Source organism: Sorex araneus, chromosome 3 (genome assembly GCF_027595985.1).
Source record: "Sorex araneus isolate mSorAra2 chromosome 3, mSorAra2.pri, whole genome shotgun sequence".
Classification (NCBI taxonomy): domain Eukaryota; kingdom Metazoa; phylum Chordata; class Mammalia; order Eulipotyphla; family Soricidae; genus Sorex; species Sorex araneus.
The window spans coordinates 227570584-227585266 of NC_073304.1; the positions used below are offsets into that span (position 1 = coordinate 227570584).

The 14683-nt window shown below is 58.9% G+C and overlaps 1 protein-coding gene across 1 annotated transcript in view; it reads right to left on the reverse strand.

Annotated features, from left to right (window-relative positions):
• Positions 1 to 314: 314 nt before the first annotated feature.
• Positions 315 to 14683, reverse strand: part of PRKCA (protein kinase C alpha) — a 275221-nt gene continuing 260852 nt past the window's right edge. The window contains exons 14-17 of the mRNA XM_004617983.2: positions 14004 to 14084; positions 10861 to 10968; positions 9775 to 9915; positions 315 to 6098 (exon numbers count right to left, since the gene is read on the reverse strand). Coding sequence (XP_004618040.1) covers positions 5946 to 6098; positions 9775 to 9915; positions 10861 to 10968; positions 14004 to 14084 — 483 coding nt within the window. The 3' untranslated portion in view covers positions 315 to 5945. The remainder of the gene's footprint in view (positions 6099 to 9774; positions 9916 to 10860; positions 10969 to 14003; positions 14085 to 14683) is intronic.

Sequence of the window (14683 nt, forward strand, 5' to 3'; positions counted from 1 at the left end):
GCAACTCCTCATGGGATGCTGGAGGAAGAGACCCGCTGTGGCCTCTGGACAATCTGCTCTCTGTCCACTGCCGTGTCCCCTACATGGATGTTCAGAAACAGCAGCCCCTCGCGGGCAGGGCCATGCCCACCTCCCCCTGGTTCCGGCCGGCCCCATGACCCTTAAGGACTCCAAATGCGAAGCATCTGAAGAGAATGCGGGGCTGAGAAGGAGAGGGCTGGTGCCGGGGGGAGGGAACCGTGCAGAGCTGCCAGGTGACCCCCGTGGATGGGGGGCGGGGAATGCCGCCGAGGGAAGCCACAGAGTCAGGGGCGTTAAGGAATGATCATTGTCTTTATTCATACACACTGGCTTCCGAACTACAACGGCTCTACCTAACAGAGCATGTCATGCAAACAGAGATTAGAGGGGCTTCGAACGGGACGGGGGAGCAGGGCAGGCGCGCGCACAACCGTCGGAAACCAAAGGCTCCCGCCAGGTGAATGGCTCTGGGTGCCCGAGTGCCCCCGGCTCCACCTCTGACTCTTCCTCCTCCTCCTCCTCCTCCTCCTCCACCCCCCACAGTTGTGTCCAGCCCAGCCTTGCCAGTCCATGACCGAGACACGGCATGTCTCACACACACACACACATACACACACACATGTGTACACACACGCGCGCGCACACACACATGCTCGCGCACACACACGCATACGATTACACACACACGCACACACACGTAGCAAAAGCAACCCTTTCAAACGTTTCTGCCCGTCTAGAAAAGAAACTCCCACAGCGAGGGGATCTGAGGTGAATTTCCAGACCAGTTCAGCACCCATCACTGCCTTCATGTCTGAATTTGAAACAGTCGGAGCATCCCCGCAAGGAAACAATGCCGTTCATCCAGGAAGAGTTTCGGCAAGAACCAGCGGACGATCGCAGGAGGCGGAGCAGACACCAGACAGGAGGTTTTTTTTTTTTCCTTTTTTTTCTGGGTTGGATAAAAACAAAACTGCCTTTCATCTTTGTTTAGAAAAAAAAATGTGTTTTTTTTTTTAAGAAAGTGGGTCTGAGTTCTATATCCTGAAAAGTGGGATCCCGCCTGCCCGCAGAGGTGGCCAGGCATGGGTGACCACTTCTTCTTTCTCGGGGAGTGGGCAGGGATTGAAGTATTTGTGAATGGCTCCACATGGCCACCCCCAAATGTGAGAGTTTGGGGCGTCACACAGGCTGGAGACGGAGCTGAGAAAGCAGCTTGTCTCTCTGTGTCAAAAGGGGTCCCAGAGCCTGGCAGAGCCAGGAGGGCCCCAGGGAGCCCCAGAATGCTCTCTCCAGCCTTTTCCTGAGGGGGACAGCTGCAGACCTTGGGCCAACTCAGGGCTCCGGGATGCGCCGTCATTCTGATGTGGATGCCCCCTCCCTGGGGTCCTGGCTGTCGAAGTGTAGCATGGGGGGCAGGGGCGAGGAGGGGTGGGTCTGGCCAAGACCTCCCACCACCTACATGTGATCAGAATCTTAAGAAGTCATCAAATGTATTTTAAAAACTCATTTTTAAAAGAATTACGAAAGCTCCCTAAAAAAGTAGAAAGAGTCCAGTATGTTTGATTTGCTCTACTGGCATTAATAAATTGATTTCTTCCCTCTGGGTTTAAAAAAAAAAGTCTTTGGAACCAGTGGCCCTTAGAGGAGGGGTTGGGATAAGGCGGCTCGAGGGGTGGGGTCCCCCCTGCACGGTGTGGGTGGCGCCCTGGGTATCCAGAGCAGAGGCACGGAGTCCCGGACATGGTGGAAGGAGCAGGGTCATGGGGGTCCCCGTTTCTAGAGGGGTTCACCTTTCCTTGGGTTTTTATCTTCCTGCAGCACCCTTCTTGAGCCTGCCTGGAGCCCACCACGTCAGCCCCAACGGGGAGACAGCTGAACTCGGGATCTGGGGGCGCCGGGAAAACAATTCCGAAGCAAACGATTTCCAAATCATTCCCTGAAAATCATTTCAGACAGTATCTCCCAATGGTCCTGTGCAATCAGCACGCGGTCACGAAGGACCAGCGTGTGCCCTTCCCGAGTGTGTGTGTGTGTGTGTGTGTGTGTCCCCGGGTCAGTGCTCGTGTGGACCCAGGCTGGTTTCCTGGACTCGGTGGGGGCGCCCGCCTCTGCAGGGGCCCAGGAATGAGGAGTGGGCACGGGGACAGGGTGCTGGGAGCCAAAGCGAGAAGGTGGGGCCGGGACCACCTTCCCCCGCTTGGTCTCTCTGTCTCGAAGTGGGAGCAGGGGACAACTGGGGTGCCTGCAGCTGCGCCCACCCCGTCTGGCTGCCCCGACGCTGGGCACGGGGCAAGACTGTGTGGTTCTGCCCAGACAGTGGCGGCCATTTCTGACTCGGAGGAAGCAGGATCCTACAGGGCGACAAACTCCTACAGGAGACCCGTGGACCCAGATGTCTTGCACCCGGATGGAGTGCCCCAAAGGATGCTGCAGCCGCCCTGCCTGCTTCCCCACCCCCCTGCGTCCCTCTGCTCCCAGCGGCCTGCACCAAGGGCCCTTCTTGGAGGCAGCTCATGGGAACCCTGTCCCCAGCTGGCCAGCCTCCATCCAGCTCAGCCTCTTCTTTCAACCAATCTCTTTAGCCTGCCCAGGGCTCCGGGGATCCCCAGAGATGGGGTGACCGGTGCCAGCTGGTCCCGAGGCCTGCGGGGCAAGGGGCAGGGGCGCCAGAGCGTCCCTGGCTTTCTCCAATCTTCTAAGCAGGGTCTGCTGGGCACCTTGACACCCTGAGGGCCCCCCCAGGCTGCCGATATGGGGTCCGTCCATGATGTGGCCAGAGCACCTGGGTGACAGGTAAAACCAGCCCAGGTGGCCGGCATGGCCTTCGGGCCATGGGCCGAGTCCTGGCCCCTGGGGGGCACTGGAAGGCTGGAAATTCCTAAAGAGACCCGCAGTGCCTGCCTCTGTGAGGCGTCTCCTCCCCCGCCCCCGGGGCCCCTTCTCTGCTCTGTCCCTCCATGCCATCCGCTTTTCCAAGCTGATTCGGGGCGGGTCCCCCTGAGCACCTTGCTCCTTTGGTGACCAGCATGTGGGACGCTTTGGCCCCCAAGAGCACCCGCCTAGACCTTCACTCGGCCCTGAGCCCCAGAGCAGGGTCACCCCGGCCACGCTCCCTGGACCCCCACGTTGGTTTTGAGCCCACGGCTCCTTAGACCGCCCAAGTCCCATCGTGGAATCCTCTTGGGGAGTGCTCCCACCCTTCTCAAAGACGACAGAGACCAGCGGGGGGACAGGTGGCCTGGCTCTCGCTCCTGGGGAGTCCGGGGGTGTCTGAGGGAAAGTGGGGGGGGAGTAGGCAGCCGAGTCTGGGGGCCGGAGGGGACACGAAGAGTCTGCCACTCTACTTCCTGGGGGGACCTCGTCCCCGGGACTGGGCTGGGAGGTCGTCCGGCTTTCCCATCTTTGGGGGGCGGGGTCAGACAGGTCGCTGTTGCTTAGACTTTCTCTGGGCTGCTCCCCTCTTTACCAGAGCAAATGAGGGGTGCCGGGTGCCGCCTAAGTGGGGCCGGGCCAGAATGGGGACAGCTCAGAAGGAGCCCAAGTCCCTGTAGAAGTCTCTGGGGCAGGAGACGTGGCAGTGGTGTGGCCCCTTCCCGGGCCCTCACTTCCTTGGGCAAGGGTCTCTGGCGTGCCCGGGCCGGGGGGGGGGGAGTGATTTTCACCTTGAACCCCCTCCCGGGGTGGCAGCACACAGAAAGTAAGAAGGAGGCAGTTGTGAGCTGGGAAACGGAGGGACTGCCCTCTGCTGGGACGGAGAGCTAACTCCTAGAATGTTCTAGAATGTTCTGTGGTAGAAGCCTGGCTCCTTTGACGATGGTGTCTTGCTGCGGAAGTGCCTGTATGAGATGGGGAAGGCCATCTGGAGGGTCGTCTGTGTTGACAGGGGGGCTTCCTGGGCGGGGGGAGTCCTGGTGTCCACGCATGTGGTAGGCCGGGCATCTCTGTGTCATTCCCACCCAAGTCACTCACAGTCACAGGCTGGAAGTTGGGACAAGACGTACACCGTGAGAAGCCCAGGGCCGTGATGCCAGCCCGAGGGCATAGACACAGAAGATGTCCCCGTGTCACGTCCTTCCTATTGTCCCCAACAGGAAGGGTGTGGGGTGGAACCCTAACAGAAGAATATGGAGTGAAGAGACAGTTTCATCTTAGGAAAAAAAGTGCCCCCCCCTTTAACAAAACTTCTATTTGTAGAATCAAATATTTATACATACATACATATATATATCTATATATATGTCTAGTTGATCATGTAAAGTAGCCATTCACTTTCAAAATTAGATCTATGATTAAAAACGATCAACACCTGATACAGTGGCCTCGTGCAGGGGTGCGGGGAGGGGGCGCACACAGCAGAAAACTCGGCTAAGTGGAATTTTCCAAGCGGGTCGGACACAAGGACCTTCACAAATGTAGCACAGTTATGTCTTTAAAAAAAATGAATGATTGCAATGCTCTCTTGATACTTGATACAGTTAGGTCGATAATATAGATTTCACTTGTCATTAGGTTTATTATAAACATGCAAATTTCCATTGCATGATGCATCAGCAAAGCACAGAAAAATCCTTCTAGGAGCCACCTGTGAGCGGAGATGCATCCAGGGTTCTGAATTCTCAGCTCCACGGGTGTCCGTCGGCAGGAACTGGACGTGGGAACCCAAACCGTGTGGTTTGTGTTTTTTCTTTCTTTTTTTTTTTCCTGGCTCGGCCCTAAGTGGATGCCAAGGGCCTGAGATGGAGAGGAAGCGGGACCAGCAGGACCAGAAGGGATGGAGGCCAGAGCGGACACTGAGTAGGTCACTGTACATCGTACTCGTGTAAAGACACTGCTGCCTAGCAAATAAATAAGTACAAAAGGGACGAGCGCACGCATCAGCCTCTCCGGAAGCAGGGAGCAAACCTTGGTTGGTATGGTATGGTGGGTGGGTGGGTGGGTGGGTGGCCTGGGGGGTTGGCTAACAACTCTCATGAGTAGTGGCTTGATTGCTGATGGCACCCTGGATCACAAAACAATCTCTCAGAGATTAAAATGAACACACATACACACACACACACACACACACACACATACGGGTCTTATCCTTGATTGAAAAATGATTTCACATGCTCCTTTAGCAAAGTCCTTAGAAGATTTGGCCTCTTAAGAAGAAATGCAAAGAGTTAGACAGTGATCAACGGGCAGGGTTACAAGACAACAAACAGGCGCACCTCACACTCATCTGAGGTCCCCCCTTCTTTTAGAACTGGGTGACTGTTCGACCTTACTGAGGGTCACAGAGTCTGGGAACCGGGAGCCTGCGACAGGGTACAGGGTGACAATAGGGGTGGGTGTACTCCAGTCTTCAGGGAGGGGGTCGAGGACTATCTCCCAGAAACCTTGGGAATTTTGAAGCCACCCTGACTGACCCCCGATCCCAAGCTGCTCACTCTCTAGGCACCCCTTTTGCCCCCCCTTTTCCAAAAAATTCCCTCGGTGGGGCTTCAAGCTTCCAGCCAATGTCTAGGGCAGGCTCCCTTCACATCTCTGGCCGCCGGGGGGTCCTGATGGTGTCGGAGGGCAGATGGGTTATGGAAAAAATATCAAATCGTACCAAAAAGGGGGGGAGGGAGGGCAAAGAGTCTATTTGCTCTCTAGGAAGAGGCAACCTACTTCCAGATGTGACTTGACTTGGTTCAGCTGGACACTAGATATCACGTCATTTCCCACTAAGAATGTCCTTGGTTGGGGGCGGGGGAGCAACCCTGGACAGCTGGCTCACATCTGGACTAAGGAACCCTACAATTTTCAGACCTCCATCTGGGAGGAGGGGCAAGGCGAGGTCTTAAAATTTTAGGGTTGAGGGTCACTTCCCGCGGCTGGGGCTGGGTGGTGGGGTGGGAGGTCCAGGAGAGGGGGGACGCGCTCATTCTCCCCGCTGAGTTTCATACTGCGCTCTGCACGAACTGGGGGTTGACATAGGAGAACCCCTCGAAATCAGACTGGTCAATGTTAGCGATGACCAGCTGGTCCGGCGGGGTCAGGACCGGCTGTCCTCGGGTGAAGAACTTGTCAAAATTTTCCGCTCCTTTGCCGCACTGCGGGGAGAAGGGAGATGGCAGGTCAGTATTGACGGCGGAGCCCGGCCCGGTGGCTGGGCTGGGGGAGGATCGAAGGCCAAACAGGAACGGGGGCACAAGCATGATCTTCAGACACCCCCCGGAATGAAGCCCCATTTGGACTTGGCAGCATGGAGCCGGCCTCTCTGAGCTCCCTCCCACTGGCCAGAACTCTCAGCACCAGGTGCAGAGGTGAGGCCATGTGCATGCATGAACATCTGCATGCACGCCTGCAAGTACACAGGCATGGACGCAAGCAGACGTTCCCACTCGCGCACACATGTAAGCATGCACACAGGTGGCCTCTGGTTGGCAGACCAGTGTCAGGCAGGAACACAGGCAGTGACCCCTGGACCCAGGGACTGAGATCATGGTCCGGCTCTGGCTCCATGAAAACACATCTGCCACTAAGAACAAGTACGAACAAGTACGCTATTCTTCCAAATTAGGTGTTCAGGAAACCACAGTGCCTGTGGTCATCATCCATAAACATGGGTGAAGGGGAAGTGACCTGGTTGGGACAGCCACCCCAGGCCCTGCTGGGACAGGGGCATCTAGAGTGGCCCAATGGCAGAGGGTGGCAGAGGTGGCAGTGCCCAGTGAACAAATGGCCCCTGTTTAGATATGTGTCTATACACAGCGGGGCTCACCCACCCCACCACACTGGGACTTCTCTGGGGAGGTGATGTGGGCAGGGGTGCCAACTAGCTCTAGTGCGCTCAGACCAAGGATGCTGCAGAAACCCAGTATGTACATGGCTGCTCCCCATGAGGAAGTGTTGCTGGCCCCAGTGCTCTTGGTGATGCTGAAATTGCCCCATGGACCAAAGCCATGAGGTGAGGCTGAGCAGGCTCAGTGCCGGCCAAACAAGTGGGGCTCTGAGTTGGAGAAGGGAGGTGGGGAGTGTGGGAGAGAGGAGGGAGGAGGGAGGAAGAGGAGGAGGAGAGGAGGAGCAGGTGGGAGGGTGGAGAGGGAGGGGGGAGGAGGGGAGGGGAAGGGGGAGGGGGAGAAGGGAGGAGGAATGGGGAGGGAGGGGGAGGAGAGAATGGGAGGCAGCAGAAGCCCAAGACAGAGTGTCGGAAGTCCCGGTGAGCGCAGTGCTTCCTTAAGAGGGTAACACATTGCCACAGAGTGGGGGAAGGCGGGTGGCGCATGAAACAGGACGTCAGTGTCTCCGGGGCACTGGGGGGCGTTCCTGCTTGTATGCTTGAGGCAGGTGGGATTCTGGAATGGGGGAGGCACTGAATAACTGTTTTCTGGAAAGGGGGCAGCAGACCCACCAGGTGTGGAGAGCGCCCCCCGGAACCTGATGAAGCCCCCACCCCACCCCACCCCTGCCCAGGGGGGCTTTCAAGGTATCCAGCCCCACACTTGGCTGCCTGAGCCTGCGACAGCCCTCACGGGTCACAGCATCCTGTTGAAACGCCCCAGTCAGGCTACAGGGAGCAAGAAGGAGTTTCTGGGAAGGAGGAGGAATCTCTAAAGAGAAGAGGAAGGAGGGAAAGCAGGCTGGTGTGAGCCTCTCTCCCCAGGGACAAGGAGCCCCTTCCTTGGGCGCCATCTTTGTGGGAGGAGCTAATCCCTTTCTTGGACGCCATCTTTGTGAGAGGAGCAAACTCCCTTCCCTGGGCTCCATCTTTGTGGGAGGAGTCAATCCCCTTCCTTGGGCGCCATCTTTGTGGGAGGATCCAATTCCCTTCCTTGGGTGCCATCTTTGTGGGAGGAGCCAATCCCCTTCCTTGGGCGCCATCTTTGTGGGAGGAGCCAATCCCCTTCCTTGGGCGCCATCTCTGTGGGAGGAGCCATCTCTGTGGGAGGAGCCAATCCCCTATCTAGGGCGCCATCTTTGTGGGAGGATCCAATTCCCTTGAGCGCCATTTTTGTGGGAGGAGCCAATCCCCTTCCTTGGGCGCCATCTTTGTGGGAGGAGCCAATTCACTCCAATGGCAAGTTCCCAGAGCCTTAGCAGGCTAGCCAAAGTCAAATGCAAACTAGAAGAATTCTCAAGCTCGGAAAAAGACTTAGGGCTGGAGAAGTAGTACTGCTGGCAGGGTGCTTGCCGTGCACATGCCCCACCCGGGTTCCATCCCCAGCACCCCATAGGTCTCTCCCAAGCCCTCTAGGAGTGATCCCTGAGTGCAGAGCCAGGAGGAAGCCCTGAGCACTGCCAGGCGTCGCCCCAAACCCAGAAAGAGAAATGGGAGCAACCCGAGTAACACTGCAAGTCACAGTGCCTTAGGAAAATCCTTCCTTTTTACAAAGATGCCTGCGCTGACCGTGGGGCTGGGGTCGGGTTGTGCCCAGCACCCTGTCTCCATCAGCTCTTGGCGATTCTCGGCCAACCCAGGTGGCTCAATGGAAGAGCTGAGGGCGTGGTGCCAGGGGAGACCTGGGCCACCGGATGGCGCACCCATGATGCTGGGGGACCACCGGTGCCGGGGATCAACCAGGGTGGGCTGCATGTAAGCCACGTGCCTTAACTCCTGCCCTACCTCTCTGTCCTCCAAAGCGATTCCCGTGGACGCTGGGCAGCATCGTTTGCTCCTCCGTGGCCACACCTGCAACCCCCAGGCCCTGGTCTGCAGGTGTGGCCGGTCAACAGGGAGGGCTCACGGGGGTGTCCCCTAAATCAGGCCCGATGAAATCGGCGGAGTGGGTGGCACACCCAGGCAGGCCCGTGGGGGTGATGACTCAGGAGGAAGCCGGCTGACCTTACTCGTTTTGGTGTCTCTCCAGTTTGAGCTAAAAATACCTTGGGAGAGAGAACCAGCGGGCTCCCTGCGGCGTTTTATTCTGGGAGTGGGACTCGTCAGCACGAGATGAGGACGCCTCTAAGAATAAAGCCGGGTGCCGCCCAGCTGGCCACTCAGCCACGTCGGGAGGGCCCCTCAGGCCTGCTCTCGGGATACCCGTCAGGGGAGGCTGGTCTGGGTCAGGTCCTGTGGGTGTGAGGCTGGGAGCAAGGCTGCTCCGTCCGCCCTCAGGGCAGGCCTGGGGGGGGTTGCCGGGCCGGCTGTCTTGCTCCCCTCCAGAGCTACACACCCGGGAAGGCAAACTTGGTGTCCCAGAGATGGAGCCGCAGAGTTGGGGGCCCCTGACACTCCCTCCCACCCAAGGCACTGTGTGGCCTCAGGCGAGTCACTGAGCCTCTCTGGGCCCCATTTTCACATGCTATAAACCGGAACTAAGATTGTAAGGGTGACGCATGCTCCTTTGGGGTGCACTGAGAATGGAGCCTGGTGTCTGCAACTCAGCGGGGGAGGGGTGGTGACACAGCTGGGGTCTGCGTCCAGGTGCACCTTGCGCTGCCACCCACGGTGGCAGCAGGGCACAGTGGGCACTTGGGCCCGCTGCTGGGTTGTGATTACTGGTGCTACTGGGTTGCCAGGCCCACCCAGAAAAAAAACGGAGATGGAAAAGAAGGCCTCCACAGACCCCAGACCAAGGGTCCCGTGTACTGGTGAGGTGCCCGAGAATCCAACCCTCGACCTGTAGGGGGCGGCATTGGGCACAGCACGCAAGTTCCTCGGAAGCTTCCTGGGGGTGGCTCTCAGGGTCGGGGGCACAGCTAGGGCTGCTCCCGTGGTCCTGCAGGAGTCTAATAACTCCCCCCACCCGAATGGGGGGGGCGGGTGCTGGACTCGCCCGGACTCACCACTTTGGGCTTGAAGGGCGGCTGGATCTCCCTGCTCTCCAGCTTCTCCCAGTCGATCCTCCGGAAGAAGGCGTGTTCACGCACGTCCCGCTCGCCCTCGGGCCCGCAGCCCAGCCGCTTGCCCGGGTGCTTGGTCATCAGCTGCAAGGCAGGGGGAAGGAGCCCGTGCGTGGGTGGGTCATCACGGGCAGCTGGTCACAAGTGGTACAGCGTCTCCAACTGAGATGGGCAAGGAGCACGGGACCCAAGTGTTCCCCACCTCCCTCTACCCCTGACCCCAAACAGCAGAGGTACTAGGGGGGCAGGTGGTGGTCTGTGGCAGAGTCTTCCCTGCGTGGTGTCAGTCACAAAGTGTGGACAGCAGTGTCCGGTATCCTCAGGGCGGGGAAGGTGCCTTGGGGTGCACGCCAAGCACGCAGCAGGCCCCGAGTTCAATGCCCAGGGCTGAGCAGGCGCTGTCTCGTTGGGGCTTGAGCACTGAACTCTGGGGTTCAGCTGGCTCAGGATCACCCGAGCACTGCTTGGGAGCCCCTGCAAATAGCTATGCGACAAATAGTCAGTCTCACACTTCCACAAAGCTGGGGTGGGGGAGGAAGGCAGAGAAGGCCGTTGTCTCTGTCTGGGTCTGCCCCAGGTCCCGAAGGTAAGGAAGCAGGGACAGGCTCTCAGGAGGCTGACCAAGAAACCGGTGCAAGATTCACCCCAAACCCACCGCTGACCGACAGGGGCCTTCCGGGGATGATGCGACAAGAAGGAATCTGGGAAGCGTCTTGGTCCCCGGCCGGATGTCAGGATTTAACCCTAACTTAACACTGAGCACTATTCTGGAGAGGCCGTTCTGTGGAGTGCAGACAGGGGGGCTCGGGAGGCGTGTCCTGGATGTGGCCCAGGCCAGGCACAGACCAGGATCCAAGGTGGTCTCGAGGGAGACGGCTGCAGGGGGGCAGGTCTGATGGAGGTGGGGACGGCTGGCTTTCAGGATGTGCGTGCGTGTGTGCGTGTGTGCGTGTGTGTAAGGGTTGGGGGTGTTATGCCCTCCGTCCACACTCTCTGTCCCCGGGACCCAAGGGATCCGAGTGTACTCACTCCCTTGCAGATGGAGACCGCCTCCTTGGACAGGGACTTGGGGTAGGACACGTTATGTTCCATGATGGACTGGAACAGTTCGTCTTCATCTTCGCCGTCAAACGGAGGCTGGAGCAGAAGGGAGAAAGCAGGAGGGCATTGAGAGGGGAACGACTCTTGGACCCCCCGATAAGTTCCGCACCATGGAACGGGCCCGGCTTCTTGGCTGGGTACGGCTGGCCGCGGGCGGCAGGCACCGAGGTGACGCTACGCTTTGTTTGAAGGTGGCTCATTAGGCTGGGGCCCCCTGTGTGTTCTCGTTCCCCACCCCCTGTCTGTCCCTTTAATTAGCCTGCCTCCGGGGCAGCCCAAAGAAAGTCATCTTTAGGGAAAGTGTTTCTGAGTAATGTCTTTAATGATTTGCAAATAAATTAGGATTCATCCATTCATCTTGTAATTATGTGTTAAAAAGTTAATCATGATCCAGCTAGGCGCGGATGTTGGGAAGGCGGGGGTGGGTGGGGGAGACTGACTCCTCTGGAGTTTGGAACACACAGGGGAGAGGAGGTGGGGGGATGGAAGGCAGGGGGAGGGAGGGAGGGGTGCTATGGCAGGCCAGGGGCCCCCGAGTCCAGGGAGAGCTGCTCCTTGGGGCCCCACGGGTGTCTGGGAGTGGAGCAGAGCCCCTCTGGGGGCCCCCTGCCCCCCCTCAGGGGGGAGTTGCAGCCCCAGACGGAGTCAGAGTTAGTGCCTGGCGGAGCCAACCCCCAGCGATACCCCTTGGCCCTCTTGGGAGTCTCGAGTCTCTGAGCACAGTGGTTTGAGCCTGGAGCTTGTCCCTTCCGGGGGTCCGTCCCGGAGAACGGCTCGGCGGGTGTGTGGCACCGCGGTCTGGGGACGGGCGCGCTGGGCGGGTCAAAGCTGCTCCAGGTGCCCCTGGGCTTGGCCCAGGTGGCGGGACCGTGCTCGGCGCTCGAGGTGGACCAGCAGCGAGAGGCTGGGATTACGGACATTGGGAGGCAGCGAGAGGCTGGGATTACGGACATTGGGAAGCAGCGAGAGGCTGGGATTACGGACATCTGGTGCCTGCCGACACCCGAGAATGAGCCTGGGCACAGAGTCCAGGGCCGGAGGGCAGGGCGCGGGGGAGACGCTGTGAGTGTCCCCTTAGTGTCCACAGGAGGCCACTCCGGTGGCTTCTGTCCCTTCCGGGTCCAGATTCATCCCCAACTGCTTCGTGTCTGGACTCAGGGGGCAGCGCAGACGCCCCGGCTCACGAAAGTCTGGGCTTGCTGCGAAACAGTTCTATTTGGCTTTTCTTTCCGTTTGGGGGGCCTGGGGCCACGCCCCACAGTGCTCAAGGTTCTGTGCTCAGGGATCACTCCTGGCAGGGCTCAGAGGACCATAGAGAGTGCCAGGGACGGCCCCCGGGGCAGCCACGTGCAAGGCAAACACCGTACCCATGGTCCAATTGCCGTGACACGTTTCTGAGGTGGGCCTGTTCCCTCTCAGACCATGCAAAGTGCCCCTAATGTAAGGAGAGGCGGCCCACCCATTCCTGAGCCACCTCTGTGTGTGTGTGTGTGTGTGTGTGTGTGTGTGTGTGGCGGAGGTGCTGAGGATGGGGTTTGGTGACACCTAGGGACAACTCAGGTTGAAGTTCAGGGACAAAGCACAGATGGCTGGGGGGAGGCTGAGAGGGGCTGCCGGCTGCCTGGCCTGCATGCTCCTGACGTTCCCAGTCACCATCTGCTCACTAGGGGGCTGGGCAGGGGACGATCTACGGCCCGAAGGAGTCCTGCTAGTCAGGCAGAGGGGGGGGCCCGGGAAGACCGGGCTGTTTACACCGAGCTGCAGCCCGGCTGCCGGAGGCCAGCCAGCCAATGTGAGGCGCTTGCAGAGGCGCGTGTCCCTGCTCCTCTGTGGCCTTGTCAGTGGAAGCCCATCAGCGGCTCCGCAGTTAATCTCGTCCTTCAGCAACTGTGTCTCTCTAGGCCCAGCCTGCTGCGGGGGGGGGGGGGGGGCGGGGAGGCCTCCGGCATCACCAGGGGCTGTGGGCACAGGGCCCCCCTGGAACCTCTCCGGGCTGAGTCATGGGGTCGGGGTACACGCACAGAAGGTGGGGACTTGGGGCAGTGTCGTGAGTGCAGGTGGCCGCTGTCTCACTCCCTTCCGGTCTTCACTGTCCTCATGGGCCCTCCCTGGTCATTCCAGCTGGGAGGCCAGCCCTTCCCCAAGTCCAGATCTTCCCTCCTCGCTCTGTTCCCCCATCCCTGTAGACTCTGTCCTTGGTGACCTGTCCACCCGCTCCTTTGCTAGGCTGCTCCACAGAGCTAAGGAGTTGTGACCACGTTGCTTCTGGCTTAGCCCACGTGCACACACAGGATTTATTCAAAAGGGAGGAGTGAAGGGAGGAAGGGAGTGAAGGAGGGATGGAGGAGGGAGGAAGATAGGAAGGGTTGGAGGCAAGAGAGAAGGAATAGAGGAAGGACGAAGGAAGGGATGGAGGAAGGAAGAAGGAAGAAGGAATGGAAGAAGCACAAGAGAAAGAACGAAACAGATGGGGGGTTGGAGCGACAGTACAGCGGGGAAGGTGTTTGCCTTGCATGTGGCCAACCCAGGTTCAATCCCCAGCATCCCGAATGGTCCCCTGAACCCTGCCAGGAGTAATTCCAGAGTGCAGAGCCAGGAGTAACCCCTGAGCATCACTGGATGTGACCCAAAAAACAAACAAAAAAGGAAGTAAAGAAGAGTGGAGGAAGGAAAAGGATAGGAGGGAAGAAAGAGAGGGAGGGAGGAAAGCGGCGGGAAGGAGGAAAGGGGGAGAGAAGGATGAGAGGGGAAGGAATAACCGTAATGCCATTCACGTACACGGCAGCATCTGGGGTCATTTCTGTGGACAGCTTGCAGGAGCCACGACCGCCCCATTTGCTGGAGCCTGTGCTGACCCAGCAAGCCAGGCTTTTGCCCACAGGGAGGAAACAACCGTTATCTACTCTCCACGGTTTAGCGCTCCACGTGGACTATTCATGATGAGGAGAGGAATTTCTGCACCGGCTTGGGGTCTCCACTCTCCTCCACCCCGCAGGTGCTGACCGCCCGGCCCGCACACCCAGCCCCCGTTATACTGCAGAGAATCCCAGGGAAACACCGGGGAAGGTTACCTGTCCCGCCAGCATCTCATACAACAGGACGCCGTAGGCCCACCAGTCCACGGATTTTCCATAGGGCTGATAAGCAATGATCTGTGTGGAAACAAACACATTTGTCAGACGGGGCGGCCGAGCCACCCACCTCCGAGTGGAGGTGCACAGGCCAAGCAAACGGGGCTGAAAGCTTGGATCCCCCTGTAAACCAGCCACACCAGCGATGGTCCTGAGCATCAGTTTGCTCCGACCTGCCTCGGAGCCGCTTCTCTGAATCTACCTGGAGGTGATGCCAACGCCGGCTACAGGCCCCGCCCATTATCCTCCTCCACCAATCAGACCTCTCGGAACTGTCAGAGCCCCTTCAGCGCCAGGGTCTGCGGGTAAGGGGAAAAAAATACAGGACAGAGTTTTGCTCCAAGCACTAAGGGGGCTGCTGCTCAAGAGGCCGGGTGATGGCAACAGAACCCCCGGCGTTCCCGGGGTGCCGGGAGGCAATGACATCTGCTCGGTGACTAAGCCCTTGCCATTTGGACCGTCTGTGGATCTTGATTCAAACCGGCAGTAGGAACGGAAGAGATGAAATTGAAACCCGGCTTAATACGAGGGGGGACCCAGGCTGCGTCACTGCTTCTCTTAACGCCGTGGACACGGCCTGATGATGAGTCTCGCGAGCCCTTTGCACCCCGAGATGAGTC